At 48.4% G+C, this 23,177-nt stretch overlaps 2 protein-coding genes across 11 annotated transcripts; one reads left to right on the top strand and one right to left on the bottom strand.

Annotated features, from left to right (window-relative positions):
* Nucleotides 1–9,084: 9,084 nt before the first annotated feature.
* Nucleotides 9,085–16,807, top strand: GPR108 (G protein-coupled receptor 108). Its single transcript, XM_072602034.1, has 18 exons — nt 9,085–9,287; nt 11,017–11,136; nt 11,372–11,422; nt 11,773–11,855; nt 12,085–12,176; nt 12,282–12,337; nt 13,010–13,078; nt 13,279–13,383; nt 13,458–13,591; nt 13,750–13,825; nt 14,069–14,142; nt 14,481–14,598; nt 14,894–15,024; nt 15,565–15,608; nt 15,707–15,756; nt 16,034–16,117; nt 16,203–16,330; nt 16,446–16,807. Exons 1-18 carry the CDS (start codon nt 9,150–9,152, stop codon nt 16,516–16,518), a joined length of 1,626 nt encoding a protein of 541 aa, XP_072458135.1. The 5' UTR covers nt 9,085–9,149; the 3' UTR covers nt 16,519–16,807.
* An 82-nt stretch (nt 16,808–16,889) lies between these two features.
* On the bottom strand, nt 16,890–22,964 carry LOC140499964 (retinol dehydrogenase 8-like). 10 transcript variants are annotated; one of them, XM_072602035.1, is made up of 7 exons: nt 22,257–22,964; nt 20,856–21,019; nt 20,210–20,371; nt 18,793–18,972; nt 18,602–18,695; nt 17,779–17,962; nt 16,890–17,617 (listed from the first exon to the last, which is right to left on the bottom strand). In XM_072602035.1, exons 2-7 carry the CDS (start codon nt 20,950–20,952, stop codon nt 17,375–17,377), a joined length of 960 nt encoding a protein of 319 aa, XP_072458136.1. In that variant the 5' UTR covers nt 20,953–21,019; nt 22,257–22,964; the 3' UTR covers nt 16,890–17,374. The 10 variants fall into 10 exon arrangements, with proteins under 10 accessions (XP_072458136.1, XP_072458139.1, XP_072458141.1 ...); XM_072602038.1 differs by having other exon boundaries at nt 22,266–22,964; XM_072602040.1 differs by having other exon boundaries at nt 20,856–21,041; nt 22,257–22,345.
* Nucleotides 22,965–23,177: the final 213 nt, after the last annotated feature.

Below are 23,177 nucleotides of genomic sequence, written 5' to 3'. Positions count from 1 at the left end.
TTTTCTCTGTCCTTCCCTTCCTTCCTTCCTGCAACAAATGGGGAGATAGAATTTATTTCTCATCCTTCCCCACCTCTCATTGGCAGTGGTCCCTTGCAGACAAAGTACATCATAGAAGGGGTTGCATTTGTCCTTCGCTTTCAAAGAAGACCATGACATCAGAGAAATGATGACATGACTTGCACTTGATTTTGTTTTGAGTGAGGGAGGGCTGATAGCAAGGGACAGCTATGGTGTGAAGTGGAGTTGTTGAGTTATTTGAAAGGAACTAAAGTAAGGATCTTGATTGTGAGGGAGTAGGCCCCTGAACCAAGACTCATGCTGGTCCTCAATGGTGGACTCCAACTCTTTCTGAGAGTACCCTAGGCCTGGATGTCAATGGATACCAAAACTGAAGATTTTAGAGGCTTGCCTTGCCTCAGTACCATGCAGCCAATCCCACAGAAGTCCCAAGGGGCCCAGCAGAGATGGAGCAGGACAAGGAGACAAGTGATGGACAGGGTACCCTGCAGCTGTAGTTCCTTCCAGGTTTGTCACCACACTCCAGCATGCTCTGTGCATATAATATTCCTGATCCTGCTGGGTGGCCTGGTGGCAGAGTATACCCCAAATTTACGGAGGAGACATGTTTCTGCTTTTCTTAAGTCTGCTATTTTGTTTTGCTGTGAGCTAATTGTATCCTTGGACTGACTTCTGAAGGTAAACACATCATGCACCATAGCTTTAGGAGTTCAGATTCACAGAGTACCTTGAACCTGGGCTAGTCACTTGGTTATTTAGTACTCTCTGCCTCCTGAATTGACTTTGTATCATTTTACATGTAAATGCTGTTTTTCTAACTGTTTTCCCTTTCATCTGGAAAAAGCACTGCAGCTGGAGCAGAAGCATGGGATTGGGGAGCAACAAGGAACAAAGGTCATCAATTGTCAAATTGAGCAAGGTATTTAAAACCCCTTACCTATGGTGGGTGCACCTACCCACTACGTATTGTCTATACTGTATTTATTTCTCTGTATCCACACTGTATCTTCCCAATAGGATGTGACATCCTGAAAGGCAGGGACTTTTTCCATGTCATCTTCATAGACCCAGCACATAATATAGTGTGCTGCACAGGGTAGATGCCTGATGTTTGCTGAATATAACTGAATTAAGGGGCTAAGAAAGATGAGGTGATGGCAGGACCAAAGAATGTGGCATGAGTTGCTAGGGCTGAGAGAGGAAAGGCTGGGGGAGGGAGTCCAGAGGTACTGACTTTATATACTGAATGGTTTGAAGGGACATGAGATTTGTGGGAGATGGGGGAGAATGGGCTGAGGGGAATGAAAAAACAGAGTGAAAGGGTTGAGGATTCAGAAGGGCAGGAGGTATCGAGGGGTTTTTGGGCCCTGAACAAACCAAAGGAACAGTCATTGGCAGACAGAAGCCTTGTAAATCGGCAGCTCAGAAATGACCATTGAACCTCTGGGAGTTAATTAGATTAACAAGAGCAGACAGTGAGAAAAGAGAAGGCAGCTCAGGACAGAGAATGGAGGTAGTACTTATGGTTAGGGCTAAGGCCATGGATAATGGTACAGCAAAGGAGAAGGAGAAGAAAATGAAGAAAGAATTGTGTCATGAAAGTCAGGAGAGGAGAAAATGCTGAGGAGGAAGGGGTGGTCAACCATATCCAAGGCTATGAGGAGGTCCAAAAGGATGGACACTGAGGAAAAGTCTTCACATCTAACAACAAACCGGAGGATACCTCGGGGTCAGAGCTTCAGCACCAGAACGGACTTCCAAAGCCATCTCCGACATCCTCAATTTACATACAAGGAAACTGAGGTCTAGGAAAATTAAACTTGCCTAAGGTTACACAAGTAACAAGCATCAGAGGCAAGATTTGAACTGAGTTCCTCTGACTCTGTGTAGCTCTGGACCACATCACTCTCTCTCTCCTCTGAGTTTCTGAAGTGCTAATGGAATGAGAACTGAGGGACTGAAGGTTTGGAAAGGTGGCTACCGGCACATTATGTCATCTGATTCTGCTTCACTTTGCTCCCTCTGGGATGAGGGTGGATGATCAGTCCCTAGGGTGCCTCCCCACTCCTGTTAAATGAAATGGTGTATGTCTAATACTTTGGAAACTTTTCAATAATATATAAATGTGATTTTGTATATTATGGTACTTGGGACACCCACCATCTTGCAAATAGGTCCATTTAGAAAAGTTAAAAGGTATTCTGAGAATCCATACTAGTCAGAACTATAGCTCACAAATCCTCATTATTGTGTTTACTTTTACTAGTCAGCTAGTGAACACAATTAGTGGAGGGTAAAAGGCATTCAAAGAATGAATATGGTAAAAAAAAAATAGCAGTAGAATATTTCACCTATTGTTCAAGGACATTTGTTTTGTTGTTGGGTTGTTTTTGATACTTTGTGACCCCATTTTAGGGTTTTCTTGGCAAAGATACTGGAGTGTTTTGCTATTTCCTTCTCCACTTCATTTTACAGATGAGGAAACAGAGGCAAATAAGGTTAAGTGACTTGTCCCGGGTCACACAGCTAGTAAGTGTCTGAGGCCAGATTTGAACTCAAAAAGATGAGTTTCTCTGACTCCAAGCCCAGTGCTCTAGCCATTTTGCCAGAGACTAGCTGCCCAGACCTGGGACACACTCTCCCATGAATATACACACCATTAAGAGCTTAAATTCTAATTGGAGACAACACAGGCAGAAGAGTGGCAGTGCTTTGGTTGGAGAGTTACAGGTATGTAATCATATGGTTAGGGGAACCATAGGGGAGTAGACTGACATGCCCTTTCCAGGTGAAATTACACATCTGATTTGATTATAGATCTATAATTGGAAAGTGAGAAGGCTGGAACAAAGGGTACAAAGCAAATGGTAGTACGGTGGCCAATAAGAAGTCTGAGAGCCACGGTGTGTGTTAAAAACAAAATACATTTACGACAGTATCCAGGTCTGACGTCCTTGGTAGCATTTGAATCAAAGATCTACTCAGTCTTCCTTATATACAAGATTTTATTTTGGGGAAGACTCAATTTCCTAAAAGTAGAATCATTAGAGCATAATATAGGACTGGCCAATAAACCCAGGCCTTATGAGTCTGGACAAAGTATATCAGTGTGTTCAGCTGATGAAATTTCCCACATGGAAGAGGCTGGGAAACCTGTTTCTAAGGGAGTGCTGATGATATGAAATGGAAATGCCCAGGAGGGACTCTGGAGCATGCTTAGACATTTTGTAACTGGTTCTGGTCTGCTAACCATGGGGTTAGAAGTCTCTTTGCCTGCAATTTGCTTTCAACGCTCCACCCCTCAGGGGTACTCCTGTAACCCTGAGGGGAAATACAATCATCTGATTCTATGACTGGGAGCCCAGAGGGTGCTTGAGATAGCAATTCATCTTGTTTTTGAGGACCAAACTGAGAATGGACATATCTTTGTTTAATCTAATTAAGAGAGGTCTTCTTTGGCTCACCTTTGAACAAAATGAAAGAACTTTCCAAAATAATTGCTGTTCAATTGTTTCAGTCCACTCTTCGTGACCCCATTTAGGGTTTTCCTGGCAAAGATTGTTTGCTATTTCCTTCTCGAGCTCATTTTGCAGATGAGGAAACTGAAGTAAATGGAGTTAAGTGACTTGTCCAGGGTTACATTGTTGGTAAGTGTCTGAGGCCAGATTTGAACTCAGGAAGACAAGCCTTCCTGACTTTAAGCCCAGGGGAGGAGTTGGTTTCAGGAAGCTAGTTTCCCCAAGAGTGCCTCAGGCATTAACATTTCTATTGTTTTGTTTGGCAGATCATAAACCCTAAACTTAAACTATGTATCTCAGGTTTGATTTTGCCAGATCATTTTGTCTTGTGTTTCTCAATATAGGTTAGAAGATCCTTGAGGTAGAGTAGGAATTCTGATTAGTAGAGGGAATTCTGCCTATATGAACATCTTTCCAAAAAGAAATACTTACATATTAATAAATTGTGTCTGAGTTTGGCTTAAAATATGGAGTACAGAGTTTATCTTCTATATAGAAACCAGATGTGCGTGACATTAATATATAAGTAAATATACATAAGCATCAAAACCATTTGAAAAAGAGACATACAAATGAAGACATACAATAATAATTGACAAAAGTATGGACATTTATTAATATATGAAGTTACAGGGAACCAGAAGGGAAATCCACTGATGTGGTACCTCTGAGGGTATTTGTCAGATTGCACCAAGGGAAGATACATCTTCTCTATGACCGTGTGGGTTCTCAGAAATCCATGATGAAATGGACATTGGAAATGGCTTACTAAATTGCAAGGAAACTTACTGTTTGTTAATATCAATGTCCACTATTGTTCCCTTTTGGCTTTTTTTAAAAATTAATTTATTTTTAGTTTTCAACATTCACTTCTATAAGAGTTTGAGTTCCAAATTTTCTTCCCTTTCTTCCCCTCCCCCAATCTAATATAGGCTTTACATATATATTCATATTAAATATATTTTCACATTAGTCATGTTGTAAAGTAGAATGAGAACCAATGGGAGGATCCACAAGAAAGAAGTAAAAAAGAGAGAGCAAATAAGATGCCTTGATCTGCATTCAGTCTCCATCTTTCTTTTTCTGAATGTGGATAGCATTTTCCATCATGAGTTTTTTGGAGATGTCTTAGATCCTTGCATTGCTAAAAAGAGGTAAGTCTACCAAATTAGTCATCGCACAATGTTGCTGTTGCTGTGTAAAATGTTCTCCCGGTTCTGCTCACCTCACTCAGCATCAGTTCATGCAAATCTTTCCAAGTTTTTCTGAAGTCCCCCTGCTCACCATTTCTTATAGCGCAATAGTATTCCATTACATTCATATATCAGAACTTGTTCAGCCATTCCCCAATTGATGAGCATCCCCTCAATTTCCAGTTCTTGGTCACCACAAAAAAAGCTACTAAAAATATTTTTGTACATGTGGGTCCTTTTCCCATTTTCATGATCTCTTTGGGATACAGACTTAATAGAGATATTGCTGGGTCAAAGGGTATGCACAGTTCTATAGACCTTTGGGCATAGTTACAAATTACTCTCCTTAGTTTTTATTTTCTGTATTTATATACTAAGTTCCCTCACTTATCTTGATGCCTATGATTTCCCCCTATGGATTAGTCCCTGATTGTAAACACTCTTACTATGCCTTGTATAGCTCTTGGTTAATGGCTCTGATCTCACTTTGTAATTAAAACTATTCTTCATCAGGTCCATCCTCACCCCAGTGTAAACTGCTTGAGGTCTCTTGTTAGCTTTCTTTCCATTGACCTTTCTCCTTGTGAAATGTTTCTTTCCCTGAGCCTTTGGAGACCCTTCCTGGGTAGTATTCATGGTAATATTTTACCAAGTCCACTCTCTGTGTACCCAGGGGTCATCTTTGACCAACAGTGGTGAATGTTAAGGGGCTCCCTGAATTTGTGTGTCCAGACACACTGGACCTGGGTATGAAGGAGGGCCTGAATATGTCAGGGACAAAACCCCCTGCTCCCAGATGACAGAATTTGTTGTTTGCACCCCAAGCTGGACTTCCCTTGTGTCCTTTGGAATCAAGACAGGCACCAGTCAATCTGCACCAGACTGAGACACTGTTTTTTGTGCAGCTGGGACCTTATAGATAAGCAGACCATCCCATCTTCATGGTCTAGCACAGGGATGGGTCACCTTCAATCTGAACCCAAACCTCACAGAAAAAATCCCCTTAATAAAAGGATTTGTTCTATAAAACTTGGACTCAGTAAAAAGGCTGCACTTGAGGACCTAAAGGGCAACATGTGGACTCCAGGCTGCAGGTTCCCCATCCCTGGTCTAACAGTTCCCAAGGGAAAAGAATGCTGCTTTTTCGATCACCTTTCTCCTCCTCTTTGGGAGGAGATTAGTCCTTTTCCCCTCCCTATGATTTCCCTTTTTCCCCGGTAGGGGAAGGTTTTCCCTGCACCTCTGGCCTCCTTGGTTTAAGGAGTTTGCATATGCTTGTGCCTTTCTCTTGTAATAAGGCCACTTGCAACATGTGTCTCATGATTTATGATATTGTTTTTGGTTAACAAGAGAAAGGCTAGAAGCCTTTCCCATAAAATGGGGATGGCAGGGTATGCATAGATGTTTAAAAAGCAGCTCCCCAGAGGGAAAAACCTGTGCCCATGACACAGTTTTAAATTCAATCTGCATCATTCACATTTTCTCTACCACTTTCTCAAGTCTAGGCAATTAACAAAAAAATAAATGAAGGCCTGATCTGTGGCACTGCTAAATTTTTGAGGTATAAATGTTTACATAGCCCTGTGAGCTGACTGTAGTACAGTAGTACCCTTGGTGGGTAAGCAAGTATGGATATTATCACCATTACTATCTAGAATAGAGCTAGAAAGGCTAGCTAGCTATAGGAATAAGAAAAAGAAACCAATGGAATAAAAATGGGTAGAGGGAAACAAAAGTATCATTTTTATAGATAATATAATCTGTCCAGAGAACCCTAAAAAGTGAACTAAACTTAACAGAAATAACTTCAGCAAAGTTGTAGCATATAAAATAAATCCACATAAATCATTGGCATTTCTGTATATTACCAATGAAATTCAGTGCAAGATGTAGAAAGAGAATAATATACATATACATATATATGATAATATGCTAAATATTTACAAGAAAGCTATACTGTACATAATAGATACAATGCCATGTACAATTCTCTTCTTGGTTTTATTATGTAAATGAAAATGCCTCTCCTGCTTGATGTTTGTAAGTAAAGAATTTAAGAAAATTCTCAAACATGGAATACCACTGTGCAGTAAGAAATGATAAGTTGGTTGATTTTAGGAAAAGCATGGAAAGACTTGCATAAAATAATGAAGACTGAAATAAGCAGAACCAAGGGATTGTTTTATATAGTATCAGCAACGTTGTTTGAAGAACAACTGTGAATGAGTGTTATTCTGAGTAGCATAAACACTCAAACTACAAAAGACTCATGAAGAAAGATGCTATTTACCTCCAGAGAAAGAACTGATAAAAGAAGTATGCAGAGTGTGGTTTTATACGTGTGTGAGTGTGTGAGTGTGTGTGTGTGTGTGTGTGTGTGTGTGTGTGTGTGTGTGTGTGTATGTACCCGTATGTCAAATGATGACCCTCTCTAATTTAGGGTGGGGAGGACGGAGTCAGATGGTCAGGAACTTAAAATGTAACTGAAAAATTAAATATAAAACTAAATATAGGTCAGAGGGTTGCTGTCCAACCATTACTTGAAATGCAGCTCTATACATACACATGGACTCTCTTTGTGGCAGCCTATTTCAGAGTCAATATCTCAGTTTATGTATGGGATAGAGTTTCACCGTCCGGAAGTCCTCTCCCTCTCTTGGCAGGTGATTGTACTAAAGTCATCCAGGGTAGCATCTGTGTGCAGGACACAGGCTTTGCACCAATCTGCCCAATCCAGCACTGGTGCCCAGGTAAGGTCATTGACTAAGTCTTTAAAACTCTTTCCATCTTTACCAGTCCAACAGTCCCCAACTAGATTCATAAAGTCCAAGGCAGACTGACCTTTCTTGGCCCCTACTGCTTCTTCTTCTCTGTGGTTATACACCCACCAGGGAGACCCTTCAGTGATTTAGCAACAACGGCATAAGTTTTTTTTGTTTTTTAGTTTTTTTACAAATTTGTTGTAACATAGTGACCAACTCCTGGAAAAATCCTTAAGCCTGGAAGGCAAGGTCAAGACTTGGGAGGAAGCAGCTTCTTCTCCAGAAAAGTCTTCAAGCAAAGGCTAGAAAACCTTCCTTGTCAACTGGGTTTCAGAGGAAATCAGTGTTATATAGGGAACTATAGCGAGAAAGACGGATTGTGTCTGGTTTGAAATTAAACATTGTTTGTTTGAGTCCCGTTGTATTCTTCATGATTCCATTTGGGGTTTTCTTGGCAAAGACACTGGAGAGGTTTGCCATGTTCTTCTCCAGCTCATTTTTACAGATGAGGAAACGGAGGCAAACAGGGTGAAGTGACTTGCCCAGGGTCACACAGCTAGTTAGTGTCTGAGTGCCGGATTTGAACGCAGGAAGATGAATGAGTCTTCCTGACTCCAGGTCTGGCACTGCCCCTTGAAATTAGATGACCTAGGTTCATCTCTTTCTCCTAGTTATTAACTAGACGTGGGTTCAATCCTGTTTCTGCTTAATTAATAAGCAGCCAGGTGGTGCAGTGAACCAAGCTCTGGACCTGGAAATCAGTTCAATTCAATAAACATGTATTAAGTACCTACTACGTGCCAGGCGTGCCAGGCGCTGTGGCAAACGGTTTCATCCTCCCTCCAATACTCCCTGGCTTTGTGACCCTGGACAAGTGACTATATTTCTGTTTCCTCATCTGTAATAAGGCAATAATAACAGCACCAACGTCCCAGGCATGGGGACAGGAGGAGATAATATCTGTAATGCGCTTTGCAAACTTTAAAGAGCTCTATAAATTCTGTCTATTAGTAGGTGAAAGCTCTTGTGACACTTCATCTCTCCGTAAAATGAGGGGGATGAACTAGAAGATGCCCCCTGAGGCGCTTACATACGTGCCCTACGATTCGGGACTGGGAAACCCAGCGCCGAAGCCAGATCAGGCCCACAGGGCTGGGCGTGCCTGGATCTCAACTTCTGTACCCCAGCCAGAGGAACAAACATTCCGACGAGCGCCACCTGGTTTGCCTCCCTGTGCATTTTGGGAAATGTAGTCTTACCACCTCCCAGGCCTTTCTCGAGGGCTGTCATCCGAGATGTTGCATTCTGGGAATTGTAGTCCTGGCACTTGCTGTCAGTTGGGGTGATCAGGGATTTCTTCCGTACCCTACCGAACCGGACACATTGCAATTGGCTTATCCGCTTATCTGTCAGGCACACCCGATGGAGTCTCACCTCCTATTGGGTATAACTAAGGGGTCGGACGAGCGTGTTCAGCTCTTCGATTTGCTTTGGTTGCTGTCTGTCAGGTGCCAAGTTGTCGAGATCCAGGATGCGAATTGGCTCTTTCACCAACCCTAGTAGGCAGGGTTTGCCCTCGCGCGCTGCGATTGGCTGCGTTGGGGGCGGATCCTAGAGTGCCGGGGGCGTTGTCGGAGGCGGTGGCGGCTCCAGCGATGGCCGAGGACCGGAGGAGGGGGCTCGGCGGTGGGACCCGAGCAGAGAGGGTGCTGCCGCCGCTGCCGCTACCGCTGCTGTTGGGGCTGCTGCTGCTGGACGGCTGCTCCGGGAGGATCCACCAGCTGGTGTTGACGGTGAGGTCGCGGACGATGCAGGGGGCTGTGGGGGGGAAGATTTTCCTGGGGCCTCCCCCGACTCTTGTGGACTCGTCCAACCCCCCTCCTTTTCTCCCAGTGGAGCGATCCAGCTCCCCTCCCCCGACATCCTTCCTCCACCTCCTGTTCTAATGGACTAGTCTGATTAGAACCCCCCGACGTGGACCCTTTTTCCCGCCCAGATGGGACCGTCCACCTTCCTCCTCCTCTTCTCTGCTCCTCGTTTCCCCCGCCAATTTCCTGGTTTTTCCCGGGTGGGGTTGTTTCCTCTTTCTGGCTCCTCCTCCCTCGTGCGTGTACGGTCCTCACCTCCCCCACCCCCTAGCTTCCAAAACACGAATTACTCTGCCTCCCGAGGATCTCCAAGCGCTTAGTGGGGATGGATACGACCACCCTGAGTGAAGGAGCCCGTGTTCTAGGGCTTTCCAGTCGTGGCGCTTTGAGCCCACCACTTTCCGTTTCTGGGTGTCTTCGCATCTGTAAAATGGGCACAGTGACCTAACAGGGCTGTGATGAAAAAGAAAGGCGCTTTACGACCTTTTCTTGGGGGGTGTGGGAGGTGTCCGGCCTCGAGATTTCATCTTCTTACTAAGCAGCCCCGGGAGGAAACTCCCTCGGTGGATGCAGATACCCCTGGTCGTTCTGTAGCTTTTTTTAATTGCCTGTGTCTTACCCGAGATAGGTCCCTCAGATTCTTGTAAGTTACAATCGACTACACTATGTATCCAGTAGACAACTGTGCTCAGCTGGAGGGGGGAAAGAGATCTCTGGGTCGATCCACCGGGATTCCCAACCGGGAGTCCGTGAACTTGTTTTCCTAAATATTTTGATAGCGATTTCAATAAATTGGTTTCTTTCGTAATCCCATGTATTTTATTTTATGCATTTAAAATCATGATCTCGAGAAGGGGTCCCGAAGGCCAAAGAGGAGGACGTGACTTAGGATTTAAGAAATCCTGAGCTAGTCCAGCCTCTTCATTGATGCATGAAAATCATGGATGGCTATCTCCGAGTGGCTATCTGAATGGGAAAGCCCAGAGCGTTTGCATTACTTGTGTTAGTTCTGAATTGAGAGAAGAAGAGAATCTGGAGATAGGGTGAGTTGGGGAAAGGGAATGTAACCTCTGCACTGGTCATCCTTGCCCCAGGAATCAGGCCCTCAAGCGGCCCCCTGGAAGAAAGTTGGAACAGATATGAGGTTTCTTCCTGGAACTCAGGAAAGCAAGACTGAGGGTAGGGTAGTTCTGTGGAGTTGGGAGCTTTGGCCTATGTTTAGGATCAGGTGTCAAGTGGTCTTGCCCAGTCCACATTCACCATCTTTACTCTTTGCCCCTGTGAAGATTACCCATTCGATTCTGTGTCTAGGGCAAAGGTGGGGAACCTGTGGCCTCAACATCACATGTGGCCTTCTAAGGTCCTTGGGTGCAGCCTTTTGACTGAGTCCAAATTTTGCAGAACAAATCCTTTTATTAAGGGGGTTTGTTCTGTGAAGCTTGAATTTGGTCAAAGAGATGAACTTGAGGACCTAGAGGGCCATACATGGCCCAGAAGCCGAAGGTTCCCCACCCCTGGTCTAGGAAGTAGAGGTGAGATTGGATCCATCAGATGAGAGGAAGGTTTGTATCAAGGGACACAGACTGAGCCTTTGGAGTGCTCTTGACTCTGACTACCCTCCCTCCAGTGGCTGGACAGTTGGGTTCTCTCTTAGGGGGAAAAACGGGCAGACATCCAGCTGAACAGCTTTGGCTTCTTTACCAATGGTTCCTTGGAAGTGGAACTCAGCCTCCTTCGTCTCCATCTGGAGAGCCAGGAAGAACAAACACAGTTGGTGAGAATACAGATGTTTGGGGACTTCAGGGGACTCCCTCATCTGGAGCCTAGAGAGACTCCGGGCCCCAAAGCTAGGGGTGGAATCAGAATGGAAGGCCTGATGAAGCTGGATCTGAAGGAAGGAGGAGGGAGGGACCTAAATCTGGGAGGCTCTTGGAGGGATGAAGGGGGAGAAAGAGGGGAGGACCCTCTTAGGGGGTCCCCCAAATGACTCCCTTTTCTTTTTACCCTAGGTGGGCTTCAGCCTATCCCGAGCTCGAACTGGCAGCATCCGATCCTATTCTGTGAGTTGCTGACTGCTAGGCTGAGGAAGGTGGCCCACCACAGGGGACCATCTCCTTTCTATAGAAATATAGAGTTGATTATAATCCCTGGGAGAAGGGGTCCTTTGCCAGTATTTCTCCCTTCCAAATATTTCTCTTTGCCTTCATTCTTACTGTCTCTATCATATCTTCTTCCTCCCCAGGCCCTCCTCTGCTAGCAATAGGGAAGTGGGAGCGTGTGTCTGTCTGTCGATCTGTCTGTGTCTGTGTCTGTGTGTACCTGCTCCTGTATGGGGAATGAGAGAGCCAGGGTTGGAGGAGGTGCCTTTAGCAGAGCCCAGCCCCATCCTGCCTCTGTCCTCCCTCCTCAGGCCCCAGAACCCCACACCTGTGCTCTCAAACACAATGGCAGCAACCTGATGGCCACTTTCCTCATTGACCTCAAGGGAAAACAGTAAGTTTTATCATTTTGGAGCGTGGACATTCAGAGATTGGATATTTGGCCCCAGGTGGGAGTGGAGGGAGGTGTAGCCAAAAAGGGCCTTGGAGATTATCCAGGGCAGCCCCTATGTAACACATGGGGAAAGTGAGTCCCAGAAAGGGGGAGTTGCCAGATGAAAATGAACTTGTGTCAGGGGGAGACTAAGAACGCAGGGTTCTCAATCCTCCTCTCCTAATTGTAGGGTCCAGGTATCTCAATTTGGGGAGCAAAAGAAACTCCAAATTTCTCCAGGGCTTCTCCAGGAAGGTGTTTCCCTGCCCAGTCCAGTCAGTGGTGAGTTCCAGTGGGAGCCCTGTCTATCTGTTGACATCTGTCTGTCACTATTTCCCATCCCCCCATTTGCCATCACTGGTCAACAGGCCTGTACTTGCTTTGTAGGAACCAGTTCATCCAAGCAGAATGGGGCATCTCCATCAGTGTCTTTGGTGGGCCAGGTAAGGGGCATTCTGGGAGCATCAGGTAGCACTTCCTGGTCCCCCTAGGCCACACCAGGGGAGCAGCCAGAGTATTGGACATAGGCAGTAGCCAAACTGGTTGGAGGATGTGAGAGTCACACACAGTGGGTGAGGGGCATCTCTCACAGTTAAGAGTTTACAAGCTTCATTCCCCCCCCACAGCCACGTGAGAGCATGGTAGCATGAGGTTGAGTACCCCCATTTTACAGAGGGGAAAACAGAAACTCACAGAGGGGAAGAGGGATCCCACAGAGCAGTCTCACAGGACTGGAACCTTTTGTCTCCAAACCCAGAGCATTCTCACCACAAGACAGGCAGGGTGAGGGGACTTGGGCGGGGGGGGGGGAAGGGAGTGAGACTGGGAAAACTTCTTGGAGGAAAGCATTTGATCTGGGCCGCATTCAGCCAATCAGCCGGCATTTATTAAGCATCTACTCTGTGCCAGGCACCTGAGTACAAGGTGATTTGGGGATTCCAGCAGAGTGGAATAATTCCGTTTTTATGATGGGACTGGGGAGGAGAGTGATGAGAGACCGGAGTGGCTGGCAGCATTAAGAATCCTGGAGATGAAGGCAGGAAGGGCACTTTAAGCAAGAAATATTCTAGATGGAGCGCCTTGGCTGCCTGACACTGGGGCTCTTTTTTCCATAGAACTCCAACCATAACGAAGCGGGGCTGGTCTTGAGCTTGGGTTACAACAATGATTCCTACAACTTCAGTGTGAGTACCCTCCTGGTCCCCGGAGCCCCCTCCCTTCTCCAAGGTCCCATCCACTTGAACCTTGCCCCTCTGTAGCACAGCAGCCCCGAGGCTTGCCTAGGCCAATCCTCTGCTTTGAGGAAGGGGAAGGGAGGTCCGGGGGCTCCTGGGGGCCCTCAGAGGCAGGAGGCCTGAGGGGTGCTCTCTCTCTCCCCCAACAGTTCCATGTGGTGATTGGCTCCCCAGCTGAGGAAGGACTTTACAACCTCAACTTTCACAACTGCTACAATGCTATCCCTGGCCATGAGAGGCCCTTTGACATCACGGTGAGGCTGCTTCCCCTGGGAAGGTGAGGAGCCCCCAAGCCTGGCCTGCCCCTTATCCTGTTTTCTTCATCTAGATAAAGATCCAAGAGAAGAACCCTGAGGGCTTCCTGTCTGCTACTGAGATTCCCCTCTTCAAACTCTACCTGGTCATGTCAGCCTGTTTCCTAGGGGCTGGAGCCTTATGGGTTTCTGTTCTCTGCAAGCACAAGTAACAGTCCTACTTATCCTAAACTGGGAGCCATCACCCCCCTCCATAGCTCTGGAAGCCCCTAGTCCCTGGTGCTCCCCCAGACCCAGCCTTCCCTCTCAAATCCCAAGGGGTTTCCCCAGCCTCCCTTTCTTCTAAGCATGCCCCACTCCTCCTAGATACAACGTCTTCAAGATCCACTGGCTGATGGCAGCTCTGGCCTTCACGAAGAGTGCATCCCTCCTCTTTCACAGTGTGAGCTCCCAGCTGGGTCAAGGTGGGGAAGGGGCAAGGGGGATAATTAGGCCACGGGAAGGGAGGCTCCAGGCTTTCCCAGAGACCCTTGGAAGTCTGAGCTCATGGCCCTTATGTGGTGACAGCAAGCATTGTTCATCCTGGGACCCTCAGATAGGAGACCCTGCCCCTCCACATAGCCAGGCACCTGGTGTCCTCCTCATCCCCCACCCAATCTGCCCATGCCTGGGCCTCTTTCTCTAGATCAACTACTACTTCATCAATAGCCAGGGCCGTCCCATCGAGGGCCTTGCCGTCACTGACTACATCACCCACCTGTGAGTGAGGGCCCAAGCCTTTCCCTGGTCCCAGGGTGGAGGGAAGTGGCTATCTACCTCCTCCTCCCTTTCCAGAGTGGTCATCCTTGAACCCAGGGGAGGAGAAGGAAGGAAAGAGGAAGGAAAAAGAAAGGAAGGGGAGTGGAGGGAAGGGATGAAAGAAGAGGGAGGAAAGGGGCGATGGGAGGGGAGGGAAGGGAAGAGAAAGGGAGGAGAGGGGAGGAACGGGGAGGCTGTTTCCCATTCTGTGCACCAGAGCACAGAAGCTCTCATATTCCACTTGTTCTCTCCTCCATCTGTTGCCTCCCTCCTTTCCCCCTCTCCTTTCTCCATCCCAGGCTGAAGGGTGCCCTCCTTTTCATCACCATTGCTCTCATTGGCTCTGGCTGGGCCTTTGTCAAGTATGTCCTGTCCGACAAAGAGAAGAAGCTTTTTGGGGTTGTCATCCCCCTGCAGGTACCTGCCCCTCCCTGACCCTGAGTCTCCTAGATGGTGCCTTGCCCCCAAAGTGGATGGATACTTCCCTCCCCAAGTAGAAGAACACTTGGGCTTGGAGCTGGAGACCTGGTCTCTGGTCCTTAATAGCTCTAGGACTTCTAGCACATCCTTTCTACAATTTCCCCTTTTCTGAAACAAGCAAGTGTCTCAGGTCCCTTTCAGCTTTGCCTTCAAATCCACCCTGGGGGCAGAGAGGGGAAGTGCTGGAGTGTGAGGGGAGGTCAAGAGGTCACCCCTGCTCAACTCTGCCCAGGTTCTGGCCAATGTGGCCTATATCATCATTGAGTCCACCGAAGAGGGGACCAGCGATTATGCCCTATGGAAGGAGATTCTGTTCCTGGTCGACCTCATCTGCTGCGGTGCCATCCTTTTCCCTGTTGTGTGGTGAGACCCTGGTCTTCAGTCCTTGCCCTTCCCTTCCCTGCTAGCTTCCCAGGCCCCATCCCTTTATAGCAGGCCTCTAGAACTGGAGCCTCCACTATTGACCCTGACACTGAGGCTCTACCATGGGTCCTGGAGCAAAGCACCTCCTCTCCTCAGACCTCCTCTATTCTATTTTCCCATCTTTTAAATGAGATGATATCTGATTTCCCCTCCAGCCCTGGGTCTCTGATCCCAGGTAGAGGAGAGAATGGTCTGACAAATCAGGCAGGGGGTGCTTCCTGGAGAGAGTGTTGGTGAGTGTCCTGGGCTGTGGTTAGCATGGCAGATGGGAGAGAGTGCCACTATGGAGGCAGGTCTTCTGTTTACCCATGTGACCTTGGGCTTTGGTTCTTTATTCATCATACAGTGGGGTTTGACTAACCAAATCTCTGAGAGCCTTTGATCCTGGGATTCTAGGAGGGTGGCTGGAAGCCCTCTGCTCCCTCCCACAGTCAATACTGACCATGTGTCTTCTCCCTTCCCCACCTACCCAAATGGCAGGTCCATACGCCATCTCCAAGAGGCATCAGGCACTGATGGGAAGGGTGAGTGCCCATTCTGTGCTCCAGAGTCATCCCCCCACCCCTACACTGCCCCCATCCCCTCCTGGTCCCTGACTTCCTTCTTCTTTCCCCTCTCTCAGTGGCAGTGAACTTGGCAAAGCTCAAATTGTTCCGGCATTACTATGTCATGGTAAGGGCAGGAAGGACTGGGGCCTGCCTGGGTCAGGGGAGTGGTACTGAACCTCCTGGGCTGTGTCCCTTTTGTTCTCTAAGGCCCACATCCCTGGAGCTGTCCTAGTATCTCTTTCATTCATCCCCCTGGGAATTGATCCTGCTTCTCCAGTGCTATTCCCAGACCTGAACCTGTCCCCCATCCTGGGGAGCTGCCCCTGTCTGTCCATCCCTGCCCTGGGAGCTGCCCCTATCTAGCCCTTCTCTCTCCTTCTCCCTGGGCTAACTGCCTGCAGACGGTGTGCTACATCTACTTTAGTCGAATCGTGGCTGTCCTGCTCCGGGTCAGTGTACCCTTTCAGTGGCAGTGGCTGTATGAGGTGAGCAAGGCCAGAGGCCAGATGTTATCTGAAGCATCTTGGATCTGGGAGGCTGATCACTGACTCCTCTCTTCCTCCATTCCAGCTGCTGGTGGAGGTCTCTACCCTGGTGTTCTTCATCCTCACCGGCTACAAGTTCCGCCCAGCATCCAACAATCCCTACCTGCAGCTGCCCCAGGAGGATGATGAGGAAGATGTGCAGATGGACCAAGTGTGAGCAGCCTGGGAGGGACACTGAGCCAGAGACTCCCAGGAGATGTCAGCTGCATTTGAGGGGCCTGTTTCTCAGCCCCTGAACCCCCATCTCTGCATTTTTTTCCCTTGTTAGGATGACAGAATCTGGGCTCCGAGAAGGCTTGTCCAAGGTCAACAAAACAGCCACCAGCAGAGAGGCACTCTGAGACCCTGCATACCGTGTTGGTAGGGTGTCTTGGTAGCACATACCATCTGCTACCCACATTCCATGACCTCTACACTCCTCCCCGTTCTCCTTCCCAGGACAAGGCCCTCAGCAGGGGGAAGGGAGAACTCAGTTTGGGGGAAATGGGGATTAAAGGGCAATGTCTCACTATCACTGCCCTTGGTTAGTAGGGTGGGGCAGCCTAGGATGATGGTCTCCCTACCCCCTGATACACACACACATACACACACACTCAATCCTGCTGTATAATAATCAGTCTTTTTTGCTAAGTGGTTTGTGTAAGTCTGTTTTCCTTTGCCTTGCCCCACTCCTCCCCATCAGACTCAGGTGAGGCAAAGCAGAATTAATGGGTAGATTTCAGACATGCATATTTATTAGAACAGGGAAGGTATTCACCTCCCTCAGGGCCTCTCCAGACAATGAAGACCTCTCTCAAGGAGGTCTACATCCACCTAGGCTTGTGCTTGTGTGGCTATGTCTCCCATGCTGATAACATCCTAGTGTCTAGGGTTATTTGGGCCAGGCCTGAAGGCAAGCTCCTGGCCCTTTGGGAGGAACTTGGGGTGAGGGGGAACGGAGAAGGAGACTAAGAAAATGTGCCATCATCTGCAGTAGGAATTGGGAATAGGACCAGTCAATCTACTCTGCACACATAAAAATCCCAAGGCCCTAGGGCATCTAACAACCTAAGAAGAGGAGAAAAAGGTGGGTAGGTCTTAGCACCTTAAGACCTCTTTCTACCCTACACTCAATATAATCATTGTCAGCCTCAGGTCCCTGGGGATGTTGGAAGAAGGTGGGTGGGGCTGGGGGGGGTCAAAGGTAGGGACTAGGAGTCAGGGTGGAGCTGGAGGCCGAGGCAGAGGGCCCAAGTCTCGCCGCTTCCTCCATTGGAGCATCTTCAGGAGGCTGAGGCTGGCCCGGAAAAACCGGTCATGTTGAAAGACAAGATGATGGAAGGTGCTGAGGGGCAGCTGACCCGATGGATCTGCATGCTTGAGAGTGGTCAGCGGCGTGTACACACTGTTGGTCTGGTAGCGGAATGGAGGGTTGGCTGCCCCGATCACCTGCATTGCATGCTGGGAGAGAGCAAAGCCATTACTTGGGGCTGATTCTCCAGAAAGGGTGGTGATACCTAGTCACTGAAGGGACACATTCCAGGATCTGAGGAAAAGCGAAGGGGGCACCTGGGTTTTTACCCAGAAGCTGGCCAGGTTCTGGGGGTACAGGGGAAGGTTACCTCTGCCACCTCCTCAGGGGTCTGGCCCAAGGCAGAGAAGACATCTTTTGAGTAGGTCATGTAGAAGCCCTGGAACATGTCCCGAGTTTCAGCATCCACATTGGAGAAGTCCATGGAGGCTGCTTCTTCATACAGTTTCTTTTCAAACTCTGTCACCACAGGACCTGGTTCCACGAGGCTGATGCTGGGAATTGAGGGAATACAAGATCCAACTGCCTATTGGCTGAGAGCCTAGGACTCCACATTCCCTCACCCAACTCCTAGCTCCATCCCTTAGGGAACAGATCCATGAATGGGGGAGAGGATGTATGTGTGTGACCCTAGGATGGGATGAGGCACATTGGACCCTCTAGCTTTGTGACTCAAGTAGAGAACAGAGAGTTTACAAAGTACTTTCCCATCCCTCACACCACTGTATGGGACAAAGAGTGTGCTACTATTCCTCATTCTTCAGATGAAGCTCAGAGATCTCACAACTAAATACAAAAATCAGGAATTGAATCCAGATCCAGGGTGGGCAGGATTAATGGGATAAACCCCAGGTGTGGGCTGGACCTGTCCAAGGTGGCAAATCAGTGTGACCTATAAAGGTGATGTGGTAACTTCACTATGAGTATCATTTCATCCTCAGCCTCAGTTTCTTGATCTATAAATAAGACACTAATACACACACTCCATGCCTAATTGGGTTGGTGCAAAGAAAGACCTTGGCAACCTGAGAAGGTGAAGTCAAGTCATTTGTAAGTCTAGGTTTCTTGCTGCTCTGTTGAGTTGATCTTTGCTCCCCACCTTCCTCCCACATACCCTGGTCCCCATCACTCACTTTACCCCAAACTTGAGTGCCTGCAGGGCAAGGCTTTCACAGAACCCCTCCGTGGCAAATTTGGAAGCACAGTACACATCATTGAAAAGGAGTCCTGGGGGTCAGAAGGAAATTCAAGCTAGGGGCTCAAGCCTGACCTTCTTGAGGCCTCCATCCCTCCCCACCCTGACTCCTTAGGACCCAGGCCTCACCCTGCTGGCCAAGGATGCTGCTCATGACCACAATGTGCCCCTGGCGGCGCCGCTTCATACTGGGGAATACTTCCTGGACCAGCCGCACCAGCCCCAGAAAGTTGATATCTAGTACTCGTTGTATGGCCGCCATGCTGTGACACTCCAGGGGACCAATCAGACCCACCCCTGCATTGCTCACTGTCAAAGGATAGAGGGGCACAGAAAAGAAGAGAATAAAGGATTCAGGGCTGAAAAGGACCACAAAGTTCTTTCCAAAGCTGTACCTGGTCAGGAATGCCCCTCAAGGATGCCATCCAGCAGACAGGGGTGCCGTAATGCAGTACGTTCTCCTTGTCAGCTCTACATGTTAGGAAGTTCTTTTGCTTATGTTCGGTTGCAATTTGCCTCTCCATGATTCACCCTCTCCCCTATGCCCACCCCAAAACACATCCATTGTCTGGAACCAGACAGGACAAGATCCCTCTTCCCTAGCTCTTGAAATACTTGAAGACAGTTATTGCCATTTGATTCCTTAAAGTAAGAAGTATTGAAACATCTAGAGGGCGGTGACCAAGATTAAGGCAAGGGTTCCTCACTTTGTTTATGTCATGGACTCTTGGGCAGCCAGTGAAGTGTAAGGACTCCTTAGAATAATGTTTCTACGTGCATAAAATAAAACATAGGATTACAAAGGAAATCCATTTTATTGAAATATGTTTTTGGTTTGGGTTTTTCAAGTTCATAGACCCTAGGGTAAAAACCCCTGTTCTAGCTCATGTCACTCTAGAAACGCAAAAAGGAATGAGGAACTTTATCCTAGAGAAGACAAGACTTAGGAGGCACTTATGGCTGTCTTCAAGTATTTGGAGGCCTAAAATGGGGAGAGAGCCTAGCTTTATTCTGCTTGGCCCCAAAGGACAGAACTAGGAGTAATGGGTGGAAGTTATTACAAGGTAGTTTTATGGTTGTTTTCTGGAACAATTTCCTAATGATTCCAGCGTTCCCAAATAGAATGGGCTGCCTTGGGAGTTACGGGGTGGTCCCTCACTAAAGATCTTCAAGGAAAGATTAGATGACTAGGTTAGCTACATGGCAGAATGCGTTTTAGGTTGGATAAATGTTAGAGGTTAGAGCAAGTTAGAGACGATGGTTTCTGAGGTCCTTTCTTGACCTTGAGAATCTATAAGCAAGTTACATCTCTTTTGCATGCTAACTGTGCCCCCCTCCTCCCTGAAACTCCCCCCCAAAGCTGGAGGCAGGGCTCCTGCATACTAACCACTCCCTCCCATTACTCCCCCTTCCCACTGTCCCCAACACACATACACACACAAAGCTCAGGCTCCAAGACTGGGCCTCCTCTACTTTGAGCCCTCAAGACTAACTTCTCTTCCCCCATTCTAGGAGACCCTAGGGGCAAGAACTAGACTGTACTCACCCAGAACATCCACCCTTTGGTCCGGTATGGCAGCCACACACTGACGAACTGAGTTGTTACAGGTGACATCCAAGGGCTGGATCTGAAGCGTCTTCTCCAGCATCTCCCCAGCTTTCTCCTCCAGGGCCCCCTTCTTTGTCATGTCCCGCATGGTAGCAATCACTTTGGGGTAGGAAGGGAACAGAAATTTCCCACCAAGGCCCAGACCAGCAGCTGCCCCCAAGTCTCATAACACAATCCACCAAAACTCTACATACAAGTGAAAGTCCAAACTTTTCCTCCCCCTCCTCGCAAGTACACACATACACCCCAATCCTCCCACAGCTAAGCTCTTCACCTAACACATAATGTCAGAGTGGGAAGGGAGCTTGAGAAGTCATGGAGCTCAATCTTATTTTACAGATGGGGAAAGTAAAGCTATCACAATACTATTCTCCCCTCAGGTCTGCCCCCCTCCCAAAGTCCTAAGCTCCTTTCTGCTTCTGATGGGGGTAGAAGATGTGACCAGATTGTCTGAGAAGGCCAGGGCTGGGGTTGGGGTGTGGAGTCCTAAGCCCTCCTCTCCAGCCCCCCACAGCCAATGCTCCCTAGCCTATATGCAGGGGTGAAAAGAATGGGGAAGAGAGATGGAGAGATCAAAGCTCACCTTTGAACCTCTTCAGCTCATCCTTGGCCAGTCGCACAGCCAGGGCTAGGCCAATGCCCGAAGAGCAACCAGTGATCAGCACATTCTTGTAGGCCATTGCTGTCTTGGGTAAGATGGGCAGTGCCAAGCAGCTGAATCCTCAGGGCATCCCAGCTGGAACGATCCTTAGAACACAGAACATGAGAACTGGGGGAGTCTCAGAACATGGAGGAACATGTGCAAGACGAGTGAACACAGTGTCAGAACTGGGAAAGAGTTTAGAGGTCACCATCATCATGTCATCATAATATGAGTATGGGTTCCAAGGTTGACAAAGTATCACACACATTGATGCAGATACACAGGTTTTGAGGATCATAGATACACTGTCAAACTGCACTGACTTTTGGGACACCCTGTAGCTTGGCCCTTACAAGGTCATGTAGTCCAACCCACTCCTTTTACATCCAGGGAAACTGAGGCACAGAGACGTTAATGGATTTGCAAAAGGCCAAGCACTACATTTGACAAATGGGGAAATCAGGATCCAGACAGCTAGTGGCACTTGCACAAATTCAGTTGCAGAATTGGGACTATTTTCACTATTTCCCTGCTCCCTACCCCCAGACGACAGCTTTGTCTTCCCGGCTCGTTGCAGGAGGGCACCATCAACCCTAACAGGCACTTACTTCCTACCACCCTGACCCCCACCTCAGGTCAAGGGACTCTCCCTCCGACTCCACCTCTCTCTGCTGGGTCCCGAGATGCTGTCCGGGTGGGGAGGGGTAGGGAGGGCAACAATATCAGACAGGTGTGTGTGGAAGGGACAGTGCCTGGTATCCCAGATTAATGGCAAGGGGGAGTGATATCCATAGGATTAGGCAAGGATAAGACGGAGAGGTGGCCACCCAGAGTCCCTCAGGCTTGGCCGGGGGCTACGTTCCCCCTAACCCTGTATATTCTGGCAGGAGGGGGTGGTTCTGAATCATCCCCATGCCCTCCACCTCCTCCCATCCTCCCCTCCACGTAGCTCCTCGCCTGGCCAGGAACAGGGCTAACTCCCGCAGGGCTATTCCGGGCAGGCTTAGGTCCTGGATTTAGAGGCTTAATAGGGGATGGTTGAGGATGGGGGTTGGGAAGTGAGTCGGCCGGTGGATCACCGAGGCAGAGAACCTTCAGAGACCCCAGCCCCGGGGCTAAGGAGCGAAAAGACCAGGATCTGGGGGATTCGGGGCGGTCCCCAACCAAGGGGGGGAGGGGCTGGGGCTGTTCCCGCCTCCGCCCCGCTCCCCAAATCCGGCGAAATTTAAAGGGCCAGGCAGCCAGCCCCGTGACTCTTAGCACTGGCTCACCCCGGCGCCTCCCCCGTCCGTCCGTCCCACTGCCCCGCGATGTCGATGGCCGCAGCCCTGGCGCGGTTACCTGCGGTACCTTGGCTGCTGCCCAGGCTCGCTCTCCGACTCCCTGGACTAGGGCCCCGCCCCCTCCTGGCCCGAGGCAGGCCGGGGTTTGTAGTCCGGAGCCGGCACCTCCTCCAGGACGCCCTCGGGACAGGAGATGAGACTTAGAGTTCTAGAATGCCAAGCTTGGAATCCTGGGATTACAGGATTGGAATGCCAGGTCAGAGCGGGAAGGGACCAGTCTTTCATTTTTTTCAGACGAGTAAACTGAGCCCCAGGCAGACGCAGTGACTTGTTTTAGATCAAACGTTGAGTTCTAGCAGGGCTGCATCCCTCAGGCCTAATTCAGTTGTTGCTTGGTTTTGTTTTTTAATTTGTTTTTGTAGAGGCCATTCCAATCCCTCGTTTTACAAATGGGGAAATTGAGGCCAAGTGAGGAAAAGAGGTTTTCCCAAAGTCATATGTCAAGTTGGTGGCGGAGCCTGGAATCCTGTGGGATAGCCCCAGAACTCAGCTGTAGTCATCTCCCCTAGGAGTATGAGGGTACCTCGCCTGGTGATCACAGACTCTAGGGCTGGTACAAAGAGAAGGACCCCTGTGTGTGGGATGGCTCAGGTCCCTACATAAATCAGTTACTCAGAGGCCTCTCAAAGTGATGACAGAAAAGAGGTTTATTCGAGTCTAGAGAATCTGGACAATCCTACAGCAGTTCACCTGGAGTAGGAAAGCCGAAGACAAAGAAAAGGCAGTGATCTATATAGACTCTAACGCAAGTCCCTCCCCCCCCACTGACCATTATTCTCATTAGCTGAGAATATGATCTTACATTCTAGACACGAAATCTAACCAATCCCTTTTGAAATGAAGACATTGAAGAATTAGGTAAACTTTATCCAATCATTGAGACCCTAATGTACTACACAGTTTTATATCCTTATATGGA

Source organism: Notamacropus eugenii, chromosome 4 (assembly GCF_028372415.1).
Source record: "Notamacropus eugenii isolate mMacEug1 chromosome 4, mMacEug1.pri_v2, whole genome shotgun sequence".
Taxonomy (NCBI): domain Eukaryota; kingdom Metazoa; phylum Chordata; class Mammalia; order Diprotodontia; family Macropodidae; genus Notamacropus; species Notamacropus eugenii.
Note: the sequence above shows the minus strand (reverse complement) of the source record. Positions and strands in the feature narration are given on the sequence as shown.

Excerpts from the sequence above, each read along its gene's own strand:
- GPR108 (XM_072602034.1), top strand. The coding sequence starts at position 9,150 with ATGGCCGAGGACCGGAGGAGGGGGCTCGGCGGTGGGACCCGAGCAGAG. Across the intron at positions 13,592-13,749 it reads TCTGTTCTCTGCAAGCACAA|ATACAACGTCTTCAAGATCC; the intron begins GTAACAGTCCTA and ends CACTCCTCCTAG. Across the intron at positions 15,025-15,564 it reads ATCCTTTTCCCTGTTGTGTG|GTCCATACGCCATCTCCAAG; the intron begins GTGAGACCCTGG and ends CCCAAATGGCAG.
- LOC140499964 (XM_072602035.1), bottom strand. The coding sequence starts at position 20,952 with ATGGCCTACAAGAATGTGCTGATCACTGGTTGCTCTTCGGGCATTGGC. Across the intron at positions 17,963-18,601 it reads GCACTCAAGTTTGGGGTAAA|CATCAGCCTCGTGGAACCAG; the intron begins GTGAGTGATGGG and ends CTCAATTCCCAG. Across the intron at positions 17,618-17,778 it reads CCCCTGAGGAGGTGGCAGAG|CATGCAATGCAGGTGATCGG; the intron begins GTAACCTTCCCC and ends GCTCTCTCCCAG.